This window comes from Orcinus orca, chromosome 8, assembly GCF_937001465.1.
Source record: "Orcinus orca chromosome 8, mOrcOrc1.1, whole genome shotgun sequence".
In the NCBI taxonomy this organism is placed as follows: Eukaryota; Metazoa; Chordata; class Mammalia; order Artiodactyla; family Delphinidae; genus Orcinus; species Orcinus orca.
In genome coordinates, this window is record NC_064566.1 from 79499022 (window position 1) to 79519111 (window position 20090).

General features: G+C 34.8%; 1 protein-coding gene across 2 annotated transcripts in view; it reads left to right on the plus strand.

Annotated features, from left to right (window-relative positions):
- Positions 1-20090, plus strand: part of DYNC2H1 (dynein cytoplasmic 2 heavy chain 1) — a 372035-nt gene that overhangs the window by 32213 nt on the left and 319732 nt on the right. For both annotated transcript variants that reach the window (XM_004282190.3, XM_049714064.1), the window contains exons 13-20: positions 439-534; positions 4636-4788; positions 5764-5862; positions 6913-7052; positions 7129-7357; positions 8240-8367; positions 12064-12179; positions 15151-15278. In XM_004282190.3, coding sequence (XP_004282238.2) covers positions 439-534; positions 4636-4788; positions 5764-5862; positions 6913-7052; positions 7129-7357; positions 8240-8367; positions 12064-12179; positions 15151-15278 — 1089 coding nt within the window. The remainder of the gene's footprint in view (positions 1-438; positions 535-4635; positions 4789-5763; positions 5863-6912; positions 7053-7128; positions 7358-8239; positions 8368-12063; positions 12180-15150; positions 15279-20090) is intronic.

The window sequence follows — 20090 nt, forward strand, 5'->3', positions numbered from 1 at the left end:
GTTAAGGACAACTCAAAAGTTTTTTTTGGTCTGAGAAATGGGTAAATCATTGTGTTATATACTGACGAAGGAACAGGTTCTTAGAGTTGCAAGAATAAGTTCACTTTTTTAGCACTTTAACATGCTTTACTGGTTTCCTTTGTGTTCCCTATGAGGCTGTGAACTTCTTGATTCCAGGGACTAGGTTTTATAGTCTTTGTTTAATCACCCACCAGAACATGACTTGGCAGATTATAGGAACTCAGCACATACTTACACTTGCTGCTTTTGTATGTTAATACATGCGTAAGTGCTCTATTGGAGATGAAAAACTAATTTTTTGCTAAATTTTGTAATTGAGAAGAGTTAATATTTCCATTCAAATAATTAAAAATGAAAAATTTAAAATTAAGTTGCTATTTATTATTAATTATTCCTAATTGGAATTTTACTTTGTAGGTGGCACATTTTTACAATTCTATCGATCAACAAATGATTCAAAGTCAGAGACCAATGATGTTACAATCTGCCTTAGCGTTTGAACAGATAATTAAGGTAAATGGACTTTTTATGCTATTATAATTAGATTTTACATGTGAAGTGTTCCTTATTTCTTAGTTTTTTCGTATACCCTTCAGCTTAACACAGCCATTGATCTAAGGCTTTATTTTGCTCCCCAGTGACTTCCTTCAGTCTTAACAAGTAACATTTTTTACAACTGTAGATTTAAACAGTTATAATGTTTCACATATTTTGGTGCTGATTTTGATCAATTGAATTTATATATATATATATATTTATATACATGTAGTACAGTAAGTCCCCTACATATGAACCTTCAAGTTGCGAACTTTCAGAGATGTGAACGTGCGTTCCATCAACATCAGGCATGAGTGAAACTGCAGCTTGCCTTCCGGCTCCTGTTGCTGACGATCCTTCAGCTCTACCATCTCCCACCCCTTCTGCCTCCTCCAGTCAGTAACTCTTCTTGCCTGATCACTCGATGCCAGCCCCTTTATGCCAGCTGTTGTACTGTACTAATGTACTTTTCAAGGTACTGTACTGCTAAGATTAAAAACGTTTTTTTAATTTTTTGTGTCTGGTTTTATGTATTATTTGTGTGAAAGGTATTATAAGCCTATTACAGTACAGTACAATATAGCCGATTGTGTTAGTTGGGTACCTAGGCTAACTTTTTTGGATTTGCAAACAAATTGGACTTATGAATGTGCTCTCGGAATGGAACTCGTTCGTATGTAGGGGACTTACTGTATACAAACTTGTATGCTATTATATTTACTTATTCACTGAAGTGCGAGGTCCTTATATACAAGACTCTTTAGTGCTTTTCCATCATCTCCTGATTTTATAATTTAAGTTTTATTTGCTCTTTATCTATGCTTATTTAAATATCCACACATATGAAATTAGGAAAACTCACACTAGTTTTTAAACTGTTAGTATGTGACTGCTCACTTTTTGAAATAAACATTTTTAGTCTTCAGAGACATGAAATATTTTAAAAGATAAGTAGAAGAGGGATATACCCATTAATTCTTCTTTTATTTAAAGTGGATAGCTAGTTGTGTCATGGTTCTCAAGACCACCCCCAGGTTCTGTGATTTACTAGGAGGACTCATAGGCCTCAGGGTATAGTTGTACTCACAGATGATTTACTTATGATTTATTACAGTGAGAGGAGGCAAAGCAAAGTCAGCAAAGGAAAAGGTACATGGGGTGAAATCCTGGGGAAACCAGGTGCAAGCTTTCAAGAGTCCTTTCCCAGTGTAATCACCCAGGGCATGCTTAATTTCTCCAGCAAGAAGTAGCACATGTGAAATATTGCTTTACTAGGAAAGATCATTGCCCAGGCTTTTATCGGGAACTGGTCATGTAGGTATCTTCTGCCTTAATATGAACCAAAATTCCAGATTCCCAGAAGACAATCAAGTGTTCAGCATAAACCATATTGTTTAGGTACAGTGAGCCACTCTTAAAAATTAGAGTGGTGGGAACTCTTCCAAAATCCAAGTTCTCAGATGCCAGCTAAGGGCCAATCTTTTAAGCACACCTTTTAAGGGATAACAGTCAGACCTGCTAAGATAACTTTTTAATGCACACTAGTTCTCAGGCTTAAAATTTACTAGAAGTTATATAATTCATATTATAGATGTTATTAAATTTTTTTTCTTATTGCCAGAGCTCAATATGAGTTTATGATGGAAAATTTCAAAAATATAGGTAAACAGAAAGAACAAATGTTTTATGATTGTACTACTAAGAGTTGGCCATTCTTAATAGTGTATATGTCATTTTAAACTTTTTTTTCTGTGCATGTTTACAAGTGTACTTTTTGAAAATGGGTTAATACTTTATTATTTTTAAACTTTTTCACCTAATAATGTTTTAAATCAGAGTGTTCAGAGCCCTTTCTTCTGTAATAAATGTATTCAAAATTACATCTGTTGATATTTCTAAAGAGGAAGCTTATTTTGAGAAATTGGGTTGCGAGAAGTAAATAATTATATTTAACATATGTTAAATGAGACATAGTAGGGGACAAAAACTAAGATAGGAGGAGAAGGAACACTAAAGTTCTTAATACTCCCCTGGCCACTCTCTATATTGGAGAGCAGGAACTCTTAATTTATTTATTTTTATACACTAGTAATACAACAGTAAGTAGTGTGTAGTAATTATTCAGTAAATTTTTTTTGAACTGATTCACAGAGTATTTTATTGAATTTATTATAATTGTTTAGTTTCGTTCATTCATCACCTGTTTATAGAGGGTCACAATATGCCAGAGACTTGCTATGCCTTAATATATACCAGTTCAAGTGAAGTATAGAAACCTCACTTGTAGTTAGGTCTCTGTATCCTCTTCATTTTTATATATTTGTCTTAAATATTTAGTAACCTTTACATACATGAAACACTGCATCAGATGGGGTTTGCTTCAATCATCAAATATGATTTAAGAAACTCATGAGAAGGATAGTTTATTTTTTATTTACGTTTTCCACATCCCAATGTTCTTTTTTCCTTTCTAAAGTTCCACGATTTTTTAAAAAAATCATTTCCTTCTTATTGAGAAAACTTCCTTTAGCCATACTTTTAAGAGTAGGTTTGCTAGTGACAGATTCTCTTAGTTTTTGTTTAAGAATGTTTTTATTTTCCCTCATTCCTGAAGGATAGTTTCACCAGATATATAATTCATGGTTGACAGTTGTTGTCTATTTTCTTTTTTTTTTTAGAGAAATTGTTTCTAAGTTACTTTATTTTTTTAATGTTTCATTTATTTTATTTTATTTATTTATTTTTGGCTGCATTGGGTTTTCCTTGCTGCACATGGGCTTTCTTGTAGTTGCGGCGAGTGGGGGCTGCTCTTTGTTGTGGTGCGTGAGCTTCTCATTGCGGTGGCTTCTCTTGTTGTGGAGCATGGGCTCTAGGCTCATGGGCTTCAGTAGTTGTGGCTCATGGGCTCTAGAGTGCAGGGTCAGTAGTTGTGGTGCATGGGCTTCGTTGCTCCATGGCATGTGGGATCTTCCCGGACCAGGACTCGAACACGGGTCCCCTGCATTGGCAGGTGGATTCTTAACCACTGTGCCTCCAGGGAAGCCCAACAGTTGTTTTCTTTTAGCACTTTAAAATGTTGTTCCACTTCCTCCTGGCCCTCATGGTTTCAGCTGAGAAATCCACTGCCATTCAAATTTGCATTCCTTTCTAAGTGATGCGTTGTTTCTTTCTGAAACAGTGAGGTACAGCTTGAAGACAGGGTGAGTGTATATGTTAAAATTTCTGCTGGGCTCTGCAGATACTATCCTGACAAAAATGGAACACTGACTTGCACTGCTTCCTTTTCAGATGAGTGGAGTTGAAGTTTAGTGACCCCTTTTCCCCTACTGACACCTTCCCATGAAAGTGGGACATCAATTGGCAGTGTCTTGTTGCCTCCAAGTAGAGTGTAAGCGTAGCTCCCTTCTAAGCTCTGTTGACATGATTGGGAGGATGTGGAGGGCTGATTCACACTGCTCTGTTGCAGCGTAATGGGGGTAGAGGCTCAGCTCTCTGTTAAGCCCCACTGACATAAGCAGGGGATGGAAGATCAGCTCACTTCCTGGTCCCAATGAAACTGAAGAAGGGGGTGGGTTTCTATTGGTCTTAAGTTGGAGTAGGGTGCGTATTGCTAAAAAAGTTTTCTGTCATTAGGCCACTGTTTTTCTGGTCCTGTGGACAGAGGGAACAGGCTTCTTCTGGAGGTTTTTTGTCTGTCCCTGGGGGTGGTTCCAGGTTGGAGGCTTCTCCAGCATACTGTCTGGGATATAAGGGAGACAGTAAGGAAACACAGGTGTGTTGTTCCTCAATTCCCAAGGTTTCTAGGCTGTCCACCTTCTTATTTCTATCTTTTAGTATTCCTATGCTTGTTTGTTGTGTTATGTCCAGGGTATTTTAGTTGTAAGAGGGAGAACTTGGAAGGAATGGGGCTACTCAGTTCTGGGCAGAATGCCTTATCATTTATAAAATGGAAAAAACTATTGTGTGCTCTTTTATTGCATGTCAATATTAGGGATAATTGGACTAATGATGTAGAATATTGAATCTTTTCAAAAAAAGAAATGTGTTAAATACTAAATGTCATTTGTTGTACCTTAGAATTCAAAAGTAGGAAGTGGGGGAAAGTCACAGATTACTTGGAATAATCCTAAAGAATTAGAAGGCTACATCCAAAAACTCCAAAATGCTGCTGAACGACTTGCCACTGAAAATAGAAGACTGAGAAAATGGCACATTACATTTTGCGAAAAGGTATATTTTATTTATAAAATCTAATAAGCTATGAATAGTATTATTTAAAAAGTAATTAGGTTATAATTTTAAATAACTTCCTATTTGGAAATAATTTGAGACTTTAAGTTGCAAAAATAGTTTAAAGAGTTCACACTTGCCCTTCACCCAGCTTTCCCTATTGTCATCAACTTATGTAACCATAGTACATTTATCAAAACTAGGAAATAAACTGTTTTGAATTTTATAACTTTTTCCACTGATGTCCTTTTTCCTTTTGAGTGTCCAATCCAGGATCCCACCTTGCATTTAAATGTTGAGGCTCTGTAGTCTCCTACTCCTCAGTCTTACCTTGTTTTTCATGACCTTGATACTTTTGATGAGTACTGGTCAGTTATTTTGTAATGTCTCTCTTTTTTTTTTTTTTTGTGGTACGCAGGCCTCTCACTGTTGTGGCCTCTCCCGTTGCGGAGCACAGGCTCTGGAAGCGCAGGCTCAGCGGCCATGGCTCACTGGCCCAGCCGCTCCGCGGCATGTGGGATCTTCCCGGACCGGGGCACGAACCCGTGTCCCCTGCATCGGCAGGCGGACTCTCAACCACTGCGCCACCACGGAAGCCCTTGTAATGTCTCTTGATTTGGTTTTTTTTTTTTATTTTTTTTTATTTTTTAATATTTTTTTTCATCTTTATTGGAGTATAATTGCTTTACAATGGTATGTTAGTTTCAGCTTCACAACAAAATGAATCAGTTATATATATACATATATTCCCATATCTCTTCCCGCTTGCATTTGGTTTTATATGATGCTTTCTCATTTTAGATTGAGATTATACAATTTTGGTAGGAATACCACAGAAGTGATATTTTGCCTTTCTCAGTACATTGATTAGGTATTGATATGTCTTATTATAGGTTGAGTTAACCTTTATCACTTGGGTAAGGTGGTACCTGTCAAGATTTTCTACTGAAATTATTATGTTCTAATTTTTAATAGGTGGTAGTTCTTATGGACATTGATTTGCTTCGGCAGCAACAGCGGTGGAAAGATGGATTACAAGAATTAAGAACTGGCTTAGCAAGTGTAGAAGCACAGGTAAAGTGTGTTTTACTTTGTGTCTACACTTTGTAATATGACCTTTTCAGAATGTGAATATATGAATTGATGAAAAGTTCATAAAGTTTATCTGTAAATCTTTACTAATGAATTCCTCATAAATTTAGAATTTGACTGAATTATATATAAAGACCATAAATTAGCAATGCATTTACGTTTAAAAATATGTTTCTGTTTGTCTTACGGAATTCCAGATCCCTCAATTTAGACTTTGTAAATAGTTTCTCTGACATGGTGCTAAAATATCTATCATTTGTTAGTTTTCTTTTAGGTGATTGTTACGTCTGTTGTGACAAAGTTAAGTTTAGGCAGAAGCCTAATGACTGAAATAACTCTGTTTCAGAATTTTTCTTTTTTTTGGGTAAAATGTCAGTTCCACATGCATTTTGATATGAGATGATCTGTACAAAAGTAGTTTGCACAGAGTCTACCTAGTAGGTGATAAAGGGATCTTAGTGGAATATGAGGTAAGTATCTTAAACATTTACATATATTTTTCAGCTCTTAGAACTTCAAGAAAAAAATAAAAATGAAAGTATTAGAATTGATATGTTTATGGTTATATGGAAGCAAAAAAGTATGTAAACTATACTGTGCATTCTTTTGTTTTAAATGTATCATGTTTTTAAATGTGCAATGGATTATTTAGGGAGTGAAGGGAATAGAAGAGTTATACTTGATGGGAATTTTTGAAAAAGGACTAAGAAATTTACAAAATAAACTATTCCTGTTATTGTTGTTGTTTTAATAGGATCATAAAATAAAATCCATATGTAAAATGCATTTACTATTAACTTGATTTTTAAAATTTTTCTGATCTTTTTGTGTACTATTTATAAGCACGAAGATTAGAGATTTTCATATTTGACTTTATATATACAAGTAGCAATTAAGGAATTACATGTTTTAAGATATTTAAGATGAGGGTTTTTTTGCTTATAATTTTACCAAATGTGATATGAAAGCATTAAATGAAAACCCATTCTACCACCTAATTATTAAATAAAAAATGTGAATATAACATATTAGGGATTCCAAGCAAGTGACATGCATGCGTGGAAACAGCACTGGAATCATCAACTGTACAAAGCTCTGGAACATCAGTATCAGATGGGCTTAGAAGCACTTAATGAGAATCTGCCAGAAATAAATATAGACTTAACATACAAGTAAGATTTTTTAAACTAATTTTCAATCTATACTTTTCCAATAATTTATATGTTAAAGTTATTTATTTGCTTTCAGACAAGGACGATTACAATTCAAGCCTCCTTTTGAAGAAATTCGGGCTAAATATTATAGAGAAATGAAGAGATTCATCGGCATTCCTAATCAGTTTAAGGGAGTGGGTGAGGCAGGAGATGAATCTATTTTTTCTATTATGATTGATAGAAATGCAAGTGGATTTCTGACTATTTTCAGCAAAGCAGAAGATCTATTTAGGAGATTGTCAGCTGTTTTACATCAACATAAGGTATGGAACATGTAATTTTCTGTCCTACTGTAATATTCATCTGATTGATTGAATTAGTATTAAATGTACAAATCAACAAATTATCTTGTGTGGCATAAAGTAAAAATATGCAAGCCAGAGAGCCAAAGTTTAGAATTCATATACAATCTAGGTTTATGCTATAGATGAGAAAAATGTTACCCTAAATTTTTTTTCTCTCTTTTTGAAGATTGAGAAGCTAGTTTCTCTTTCTTTTCTTTTTTTGAATGTTGTATCAACTTGGAATTTGACGTGACTCTGTTGTGTCATTTTTAATTCCTTTCAGGAAAATATATCCTTTTCTTTATTCTTTGGATTGAGAGCAATCCATGGAGGGAAGCCCTCAACGTTAATGAAATTGAGATGATTTAATTTCTTACTTCTGTTAAGGTGCATCATACTAACTCTCCAGAGATAAACCCCTATTGCATTTATTGCTCGTTTGATTGATCCTGAGGCATATGACTGAGAATTCATCAAGTTTCTTAACTGCCGCTGCAGTGCTTCTTCTGCATTTTATTTTTCTGGAATTAATTGAATCTGGATACTTTTGGATTTGTTGCCTATAGTAGCTCTTGGCTTTGCAGAAGTGATTCTGTCTTTGACACATCAAACTTGAGAATCTAAAGAAAAGTTTTTTGCAGTCTCTTCAAAAAAGTTTTATGATCAGTATATTTTTATGTATTGTTTTTTTTTCCTGTTCATTCTTTAGGCTATGTGATAATGATTACATTTATATACTTAAACTGAAATTTATTTGAAACCTCACATTTGCCCCTTTTTATTGTTTTTAATAGTTGGACTCTAATCTTTTAAATGGTAACTTATTCTATTTTTTTAATAATATGTTTTCCATTTATACAGGAATGGATTGTAATTGGTCAAGTTGATATGGAAGCTCTAGTGGAAAAGCATCTTTCTACAGTACATGATTGGGAGAAAAATTTTAAAGCACTGAAAATAAAAGGGAAAGAAGTAGAACGACTTCCAAGGTATGATACAGAAGTTAAAGTAGTACTTATGTATCATAGCAGTTCTTGCCATGGGATAGTATGGGTACTCTTCATTTAGTGGTACTGAAGTCCAGTCATCGGTCTTACCTCCTCTAGAGCTCAGCTATGACACTTGAGAATCATCTGAGTAGAGAATTGCTGAGACTAAGAAAACCTCTTCTAGAGGTTCGGCTGGCTGAGACCTAGTTGGATAGGACAGACTGGGGGAAGAGGCTTCTTTCCAGATCTGGTGTGAGGATCTAATATTTGATGTGCACAGGCACAGTCTAAGAATGGTAAGAATCTACTACTGAGAGCATACTGGAGGACATTTGACTCCAATTTTGTATGGCTCTGCCCCCTTTCAAAATGCCCTGGGAGGCACACAAGATAGTGCTGCCTCTGGGTATTGCCCTAAATGTGGAGGAGACCTTCTGAGGGGCATTTCATAACCCAGAATATCCCCTTCACTGTCTGGAATTCCAATCACTGAAACCATTCTATGCAATAAGCCCTGGGAAGGAAGGAAGGGCCTTGTTTAATTGTGTATATATTACCTATAAAGTGTAATATCACTTTTATTAATCCATTTGTTCTTTCTTTCAATAACTATTTGGTGCTCATTTACAATATGCAAAACCTTGTCCTGTGGGAGTAGAAAGATGAAGACAGAGTTCCTGAGATGAATTTGCTTGCTCTCTCGTAGTGCAATAAGACAAGTATGTTTGATGATTAAGTCAAGTACACGCAGGCGTTGAGAGAGTGGGCTCTGGAGGTAGATGGCTCTTACTAGCTGCATGAGTTTGACAGTCATTTCAACCCTGTGAACCTCCATTTCTTCAGCTTTAAAGCAATTACAACTATATTATTTATCTCAGTGTTTTGCCGATTAAATGAGTAATTTGCATGTAAATTAATGGTAGAGGTTAAGTTCTCAATAAATGCTAGTTGTTATTAATTGTTATTAATACTAGGTAGAATAATCTATATTCCATATTAGAGACTGGACTAAAGGCTATGGAGATTTACAGGATGATAGCCCATCCATTTGTGGCAAAATCAGGGAAAGCTTCATTAAGATAGAAATAGTTGAACTAGGATTTTGATGGGTAGAAATGAGAATTGGAGGTTAAAGCAGAGTCTCTCAGGAGAGGGATTTATATACTGAAAACAGAAGTTGGTTAATTGAGAATTTGATTAGGGTTAATGTTTTATTAGGGACTAGAGGAGATATTTCTGGAAAGGAGTAGATAAAGTACAGATTTGGGAGAGTCTTACATTCTAAAACAGGGAATTTGGATGTTATTCGTGTTAGAATGATTAGTTGTTGAAGGTTTCTAAACAGAAGCGTGTTAGTACCAAAGCTATACATTAGGAATGTTAATCTGGAAATAGAGTTGTATGGTGGAATCAAGAGATCCTGGAGGAAGAGAGGTTCGTCTGTCTTCATCCAGAAACCCAGTAATAATTAATTGAATCAAGTTGTTGGTATTCAAAATGTGGAGGAGGAAATATTATGAGGTATTAAGGGGTCTTACTTTTGAAGGAAGATGAGGGATGAGGAATAGAGAAGAGACAAATGGCTTGAAGGTTTGAACTTGGATGACTAGGATAATGATAGTGCCATTAATGTTACTTTGAAGTAAGGAAAAGACAGTGTTTTTGTAATGTTTGAACATGAGATTTCTCTGTTGGATACTCTATTTGAGCCCATTTTTGTTTGACTTTATGCTGTTACCTGACTGCCCAAGACCTCTACTGCTGCTACTGCTATTTGTTTGTCCTTTTCTATAGACGGGGTTTCTATTTATACTTCCCTGCCAAAGCTAAACAAAACAAAAAGAATGCCTGTCCTACATGCCATATTTCATTTTTCTGTTTCTTGCTTATAAGTTAACATGTATTCATCTAAGCTAATACACACATATATATACACACAGATAATTATTTTATGGGTACTTTTGGGAAATATGCTGTAAGATTAGAAAATCCATATCCTGAGGATGTATTTCAGATACTGCAGTAAGGATATACTTTTTGGGTAGGCCATCTATGTCCATCCCATTCTGTCTATGGCTGAATGGAGCCTCAATTGCACATTAACAATATTTTCAATTGAAAGGTGAACATTAGTCTTGTCCACAAGATTCAGTGTGTACAACTCTGCTGTAATCATATCACTTTATGTATTAATTCATTAGTAAAATATGGTATAATGTTTTTAGGTTTACCAAAATCATCTATTTTCATATATCAAATGTTAGAAATTTAGACATTTTGTGTCAGGATTTCAAAAATCAAATAACTTCATGTATAAGACAAATTGACTCTTAGGTTTTGGTGGTTAAGAACTGGAGTTTAAACCCTCCAGTTAGTGGGTGATTGAGAATAAATAAAACTTTAAGAGAAAATTGTATTTTTATAATGAAACTTTAACGCTTATAACTTGCTTTCTAAGAATATCACCTGGTTCTATGTTTTAAAAAGAGTCTTTCTAAATAATTTTTTAGACCAAAATTTCCAGACTTTTTTTACTTTATATAATTTAAGATAAATATGAGGTTTACTCAGATGAATGATTCTGGTTCAACTTCTGTTTGTTTAGAACATTATAATTTGCATTCAGAGTACCATGCAAAGAATTAATGTTCTTAAAAATATATGCCTTTTTTCTGATTGTTAAAATAGTACATTTGTTTTATAAATTTTTTAAAATATAAAAAGGCATAATGACAATTGTTGTTAATATTTGATGTTTTGGACATATTAGTACATCTGCTTACAATATTTGGATGATACTGTATCCTGCTATTTATTTAACACTAATCATTAGTATTTCACCATGTCATTATCTGGTCCTCAAAAATATGACTTTAAATTGTATAGATATATAATAATTTATTTAGCCACTCTGGTATTTAGTTTACTTCTATTTTTTCACTATTATAATTAATACTTTGAAGAAGATACCTGTATGTAAATCTTGGAGTCTGCCCTGAAAATCTCCTTAGGATAAGTTCTAAAAGTGAAGTTACTAAGATAAAAGAATATACCTATTTTAAAATTTGATATAGGTAAATTGCCCTTGCAAAAGTTGTATTGTTTTATACTCTGACCAACAGTTCTGAGAGTTCTCTATTTGCCCACATGATTGAAGATATGAATTAACAATTCATTGCATTCTTGTGAATTAGATAGGTAGAAAATGGTATGTTTTATTGCTTTAGTGTCTTAATAATCTATATTCACTTTCTATGTTTGTTTTATTTTCCCTATCATTATTGCTTGTACTTTGACTACAGTATAATAATTTATTTTATAAATCTTTAAATAAGTATGTTACATACTGTGACAAGTAAAGCATGTAAAAATTTAAATATATTCATGTTGATACTTTAGTAAATTCATAATGTGCTGCTTTTTTTTTAAACTGATACATTGGATTATTAAAAACTGTAGAATTATAACAAAATCATTGTTTAATGAAAAACTTCATATTAGTATGTGTTAGTATTAGTATGTGTTAGTATTAGTATGTGTTCATTTTTGCTAAATGAAATCTAAATGTGCTTAAAGATCACAATAATATGTTTGGATGATATTGTAAAATGTATTACACAAACTCATATTATAATGAGACTCTTTTCTTGTGATTAGTCTTTTTCATGTCAGAATATGTCCTTTGGCATTTTTCAGTACTGTCAAGGTAGATTGTTTAAATATTAATTGTAACCCTGTGAAGACTGTGATTGATGATCTCATCCAGAAGTTATTTGACGTGCTTGTTCTTTCTTTGAAGAAGTCCATTCAGGGTAAAGACACTTTTACATTTTTATAGTTATGAAATATGAATCTCAATGATGATTAAAATAAAAGATAATCTAGAAAGTAATATGAAATAAAATATGCTTAAAGTAGTTTTAATAAAGTAGGAAACTCCATATTCAACTCCTGAGAGGTCTAAAAATTGAAGACATTTTTTATTATTTGCAGTGTGAGCTAGTATCAGTTTGTTTCATATGCTACTGAGAAAGGAGGTAATTCTGGTATAATGTATTTATCCTTATCTCTTCAAATGACTACAGGCATAACTTGGAGATATTGTGGGTTTAGTTCCAGACCACCGCAATAAAGAATATTGTGATAAAGAGAGCCGTGGGAATCTTTTGGTCTCCCAGTGCATATAAAAGTTATGTTTACATATACTGTAGTCTGTTAAGGTTGCAGTAAGCATTATGTCTGAATAAACAATTTACATACCTTAGTTAAAAAATGCTTTATTGCTAAAAAATGCTAACCATCACCTGAGCCTTCAGTGAGTCATAATCTTTTTGCTGGTGGAGGGTCTTGCCTTGACGTTGATGGCTGCTGACTGATCAGGGAGGTGGTTGCTGAAGGGTGGGGTGGCCGTGGCAGTTTCTTAAAATAAGACAACTCTGAAGTGTGCTGCATCGATTGACTCTTCCTTTCTCTGTAGCGTGCAATGCTGTTTGATAGCATTTTACCCACAGTAATACTTCTTTCAAAATTGGAGTCAGCCTCCTCAAACCCTGCTGCTGCTTCATTAACTAAGTTCATTCAGTATTCTAAATCCTTTGTTATCATTTCAACAATCTTCACAGCATCTTCACCAGGACTAGATTCTCAAAATTACAAGTAACCACTTTCTTTGCTTATCCATAAGAAGCAATGCCTCATTTGTGAAAGTTTTATCATGAGATTGCAGGAATTCATTCACATCTTTAAGCTCCACCTCTAATTCTAGTTCTCTTGCTATTTTTATCTTATCTTTAGTTACTTCCTCCACTGAAGTCTTGAATCCCTCAAAGTCATCCATGAGGGTTGGAATCAACTTCTTCCAAACTCCTGTTAACATTTATATTTTGACCTCTTTCCATGAATCACGAATGCTCTTAATTGCATCTGGAATGGTGAATCCCTTCCAGAAGATTTTCAATTTATTTTGCCCAGATGCATCAGATAAATCACTCTCAGTTGCAGCTATAGCCTTATAAAATGTATTTCTTAAATAATAAGACTTGAATGTTGAAATTACTTATTGATCTATGGGCAGCAGAATGGATGTTGTGTTAGCAGGCATGAAAACAACATGTATCTTGTACATCTCCATCAGAGCACTTGGATGACCAGGTGCATTGTCAATGAGCAGTTGTATTTTGAATCTTTTTTTTCTGAGCAGTAGCTCTCAGCAGTGAGCTTAAAATATTCTGTAAACCATATTGTAAACAGATGTGCTGTCATCAATCTCTGTTGTTCCATTTCTGGAGCACAGGCAGAATAGATTCAACATAATTCTTAAAGGTGCTGTGATTTTTTTGAATGGCAGATGAGCATTGGCATCAACTTAAGTTACCAGCTGCATTAGCCTCTAACAAGAGAGTCAGCCTATCTTTTGAATCTTTGAATCCAGGCATTGACTTCTCTCTAGCTGTGAAAGTCCTCGATGGTATCTTCTTCTAATAGAAGGCTTCTTCATCTCCATTGAAAATCCGTTGTTTAGTGGAGCAGCTTTCATTAACTATCTTAGCTAGATCATCTGGATAACGTGCTGCAGTTTGTGTATCAGCACATGCTGCTTCATCTTATACTTTATATGTTGCGGAGATGGCTTCTTTCTTTAAATCTCATGAACGAACCTCTGTTAGCTTCAAACTTTTCTTCTGCAGCTTCCTCACCTCTCTCAGTCTTTACAGAATTGAAGAGAGTTGGGGCCTTGCTCTGGATTATGCTGTGGCTTAAGGGGCTGTTGTAGCTGGTTTGATCTTCTATTCAGATCACTAAAACTTTCTCCATATAAACAGTAATCCTGTTTCGCTTTCTTACCATTTGTGTTCACTGGAGAACAGCATATTAATTTCCCTTAAGAACTTTTCCTTGGCTAACTGTTTGGTGCAAGAGGCCTAGTTTTTGGCCTGTCTCATCATTAGACATGCCTTCCTCACTAAGCTTAATCATTTCTAGCTTTTGGTTTAAAGTGAGAGATGTGTCACTCTTTCTTTCACTTGAATACTCAGGGGCCATTGTAGCCTTATTAATTGGCCCAATTTCAATATTTTTGTGTCTGAGGGAATAGAGAGGTGAAACAGCCAGAATATATACAACATTTGTCAGTTAAGTTCACTGTTTTACGTGGGTGTGGTTCATGGTGCCCCAAAACAATTACAACAGTAACATCAAAGATCACTGATCACAGATCACCATAACAAATGTAATTAATAATGGAAAAGTTTGAAATATTGGGGGAATTACCAAGACGTGACACAGAGACATGAAGCAAGTAAATGCTGTTGGAAAAATGCCACTGATAAACTTGCTCCATGCAGAGTTGCCACAAACCTTCAATATGTAAAAAATGCAAAATCTGCAAAGCACAATAAAGTGAAGCACAATAAAATGAGGTATGCCTGTACTATTTTCCAAAATATCAGTGTTTCCTTTTTCCTTTAAGCTGTGGTGTTTTAGCATATTATTTAAAAGACTGAAAAAGTTACCAATTTTGAGTAAAATTTACTGAGTGAGTACATTTTAAATTTCTTCTCAAAAATTTTAAGTGTCATGTAAAACAATTACAGTTTCATGAGAAGAAATTTCTTTGCTTATTCTACATTTTGAATTTTGCTTTATGAAAGCAAATGACTACTTAGGATTTAATGTATTTCATATAGTGATTACTTCTAACATTCCTTGATTTAGAAATTATGTAATTAAATATTTTTCGTGATAATAATAATTTTTCTTATATTTCAATGTTACCTATTTCAGCTCATTTACATGAAATTGATACATTCGTTACTGAAGCTATGGCAGTCTTAACAATTATGCCGCAATCTGTGGAAGAGATAGGTAATGCAAATTTACAATATAGTAAGCTACAAGAACGGAAGCCAGAGGTGAGAATCACAAAGCAATTTATTTATTCTTTTACTGTACTGGGGATGATTAAATTAGGTAATTTTATGTGACTATTTAGAAATATCATATAATTGCATTATAAGGAAGTCTATAAAATCTAGTCCAATTGATCAGTTCATGACTGGACTCTTGATGTTATGTTGTTGTAATGAAACAGTAACAATAATGCTTATTATTATTTTCAGAAGTATTTGTGGTCTCTTTTATGATGTGGCTTATTAGAATAAAACTAAACATAAATAATTCATGCTGTTACTTCCAGGGTTGTACTTTTAAGATGCTGAAGTATGAAGTTAGAGCAGAATTAGGAGCACACACACACACACACACACACACACACACACACACTCACATATGATGGAGGAGCTCATAATTAGAGACAAAGATAAAAAAAAGTGAAGGATTCATAAAAACAGTATCTAGAAGGCTAGAGCCTAGAATAAGCAAGTCAAAATTTTATAGAACATATTATAGATGATCTTAGTTATGTTTAGAAGAAGGAGGAGAAATAATTCAAAATAGAATACAAAGTTTTTTATGCTCCTATTATGTGATAGGCTTAAAATTATTAGATAGATTAGAGGTAAATGAAATAATACACCTTCATGGTGGAAGGAATTATAAACTTTTATATGGAAAGCTTAAAGGTATAAAGAGGATTTAAAGGCAAATAAAATAATGTACTTGTCTAGTAGAAGGAAATAACTAAAGAAGGAATAGCATTATGAGCTGTGGCAGTTAGCTTGATTTAGCAGAGGCGTTCATTCATTTATTTATTTGACAGATACTTATAGATCACCTGATATATTCTAGGCATTGTGCTAGGAGTTGTGGTTACAGCTATGAACATGCTCTATTCTCATGAAATTTGCATTCGTGTGTGTGTGTGTTTGTGTGTGTGTGTGTCAGAGAGAGAGAGAGGGAGAGACAGAGACAGGACAGAGAAAAGAGAGGAGCAAGAGGAGCTAGAGCAGTGCATGATAATCTGGGGGATGTTTCTTAGAGTGGGCAGTTGTGGATACCTTATCAGATAGATGACATCTATCTGCACTGAGACCTGAAAAACTTAAGGAGGCAACCATTCCGTGATTTAGGGGGCAGATAGAACAACAAATACAAAGATCTTAAGGTAGAGAAGGAGTTTGGTATGCTTAAGGAAGATAGGTGAAAATATTGTCAAGAAACTTAGTTATCAAGAAAGCCATATTATTATTCAAGGAAAAAATGGTTTGAGGTGAAATTGGAGAGGTAGGCAAGGGCCAGATTATGAAGGTACTTTTAAACAATCATAAGGATTTGGGTTTTTTTTTCTAAAAGTAATAGAAAGTCCTTACAGGGATTTAAGCAGGGAAGGGATACAGTCTGGTTTACATTTTGAAGTGATTACTCTGGCTGCTCTGTAAAGAATGGATTGGAGGGAGACAATAGTAGCAGAGAGTCCAGTTAGTAGGATATTGCAACTGGTATACAAGAGGTGATGGAAGCTTGTACCATGGAGTAGCAGAGGAGATGGAAAGAACCGGAGAAATTGATGATGCACTTTAGAGTTAGCACCAAGGTCTTCTGATGTATTAGAAGTAGACGGAGCTTAGAGAAAAAGCAATAAACATGTCTCCTAGGTTTTTGGCTTGAGCAGCTGGAAAGCTAATGGTACCATTTACTGAGATGAGGATGACTAGAGAGGGGAGTTGTTTGGAGATTGGAAGTGGTGGGGATTGAGATGTCAGGTAGAATAAGGAATAAGGAAGTTAGAGTAAAGTTGAAGACTAGAGATATAAATTTGGAAATCATCTTAATATTCATGATGTTTAAAGCCATAGGATTGAACTAGATCATCTGGTTGATAACAAACTGTAGAGGTTATAGGATCAGCTTTGAGCTTTCCGAAATTTAGACTTCAAGCATAGATGGAGGCAGCTAAGGAGATTGATAATGAAGTGGGATGAAAGTGTGTCATCACAAAAACTATGAGAAATAGATGTATGTTGGGAACAACATGTGAGGCAGGAAGTGGCACGAGACAGTATAAAGAGCTAGGCAGAATCTAGGTCATGTGAGTCACATTAAGGATCCTAGGTTTGATTTTGTGGGCACTGAGGAGTCGTTGCTGGGTTTTAAGCAGCAAGATGTTACAGAATTGTGTTTTGGTATGTCTCTCTGTTGGCGTGTGGATTTGAAGAAGTAGGAATGCATGCAGGTGGACTTGAAAACTGTTTTAATGTCTTCACAGGCTAAGTTCTGTTCACATACAGGAAATTAGAATCCTGCTCTATTTTTTCTCTCACTGATTTTCCTAGTACAACATGGATTCTTGGTCCATTGTTTTTCTGTTTCTCAGGTGAAACTGATCCTGCCCAGAAATTGCAAGCTGGTCATTGAGATATGTTTTAATTTTTTTTTTTTTTTGCCTATTATATATGCACAGTGATTTTAAAATACTTTCAGTGGATTTTATTGCTTTGTTGAGTAGTAAAAGCACAGGTATAAATTATAGGACACTGTTCTTTTATGGTGCTTTAAAAGGCCTAGAAGCAATTTGAGTAGTTTAGCACTTACTGACCTACACCTAGACTGTTTAACAGACTGCTCATTATACACAGCTCAGGGCATTTCAGGTAGAAGCTGAATACAGGAGCTTGGTTCCGATTCTTCAGTTTTCCCTTTCTTAAGTACCTTTTTTTTCATGACTTACCCTTCTCTGTTAAGTAGGATAATTTAGTTAATCTATGCTTTTAGATAGTCACTAATTTTAGAAGCCTCTTTAGCATTTTCTTATGAATGGAACTTTTATAATAAGAACTTCACTTTGAACAGCTATAGTATTGTCTTCCTATATTCATGATTTAATTAAGTTTCATATTACCACTTTTATTATCCTTTTTAACTTTTGATGTTTAAGTGTCTTAGTTGAGTTTGCATATAATAATAAACATTAGAAACTTTATATCCAGGATATAACAAATTATGTACAGTCCCTTCCATCAGGAAACTTGCACAAGCCTCTTAGATAGCCTCATACACCAGAGAGCAGAGAGCAGAAGCAAGAAGAACTACAATCCTGCAGCCTGTGGAACAAAAAACACATTCACAGAAAGATAGGCAAGATGAAAAGTCAGAGGGCTATGTACCAGATGAAGGAACAAGATAAAACCCCAGAAAAACAACTAAATGAAGTAGAGATAGGAAACCTTCCAGAAAAAGAATTCAGAATAATGATAGTGAAGATGATCCAGGACCTTGGAAAAAAAATGGAGGCAAAGGTCGAGAAGATGCAAGAAATGTTTAACAAAGACCTAGAAGAATTAGAGAACAAACAAACAGAGATGAACAATACAATAACCAAAGTGAAAACTACCCTAGAAGGAATCAATAGCAGAATAACTGAGGCATAAGGATGGATAAGTGACCTGGAAGGCAGAATGGTGGAATTCATTGCCGCAGAACAGAATAAAGAAAAAAGAATGAAAAGAAATGAAGACAGCCTAAGAGACCTCTGGGACAACATTAAATGCAACAACATTCGCATTATACGGGTCCCAGAAGGAGAAGAGAGAGAGAAAGGAGCCGAGAAAATATTTGAAGAGATTATAGTCGAAAACTTCCCTAACATGGGAAAGGAAATAGCCACCCAAGTCCAGGAAGCACAGAGAGTCCCATACAGGATAAACCCAAGGAGAAACACGCCAAGGCACACAGTAATCAAATTGGCAAAAATTAAAGACAAAGAATAATTATTGAAAGCAGCAAGGGAAAAACGACAAATAACATACACGGGAACTCCCATAAGGTTAATAGCTGATTTCTCAGCAGAAACTCTACAAGCCAGAAGGGAGTGGCATGATAAAGTGATGAAAGGGAAGAACCTACAACCAAGATTCCTCTACCTGGCAAGGATCTCATTCAGATTCGATGGAGAAATCAAAAGCTTTACAGACAAGCAAAAGCTAAGAGAATTCAGCACCACCAGACCAGCTCTACAACAAGTGCTAAAGGAAATTCTCTAAGTGGGAAACACAAGAGAAGAAAAGGACCTACAAGAACAAACCCAAAACAATTAAGAAAATAGTCATAGGAAGATACATGTCAATAATTACCTTAAACGTGAATGGATTAGATGCTCCAACCAAAAGACACAGGCTTGCTGAATGGATACAAAAACAAGACCCATATATATGCTGTCTACAAGAGATCCACTTCAGACTTATGGACACATACAGACTAAAAGTGAGGGGATGGAAAAAGATACTCCATGCAAATGGTAATCAAAAGAAAGCTGGAGTAGCAATACTCATATCAGATAAAACAGACTTTAAACTAAAGAATGTTACAAGAGACAAGGAAGGACACTACATAATGATCAAGGGATCAATCCAAGAAGAAGATATAACAATTATAAATATATATGCACCCAACATAGGAGCACCTCAATACATAAGGCAACTGCTAACAGCTATAAAAGAGGAAATCGACAGTAATGCAATAATAGTGGGGGACTTTAACACCTCGCTTACACCAATGGACAGATCATCCAAAGTGAAAATAAATAAGGAAACAGAAGCTTTAAATGACACAGTAGACCAGAGAGATTTAATCGATACTTATAGGACATTCCATCCTAAAACAGCAGATTACAATTTCTTCTCAAGTGCGCACGGACATTCTCCAGGATAGATCACATCTTGGGTCACAAATCAAGCCTCAGTTAATTTAAGAAAATTGAAATCATATCAAGCATCTTTTCTGACCACAACGCTATGAGATTAGAAATGAATTACAGGGAAAGAAACGTA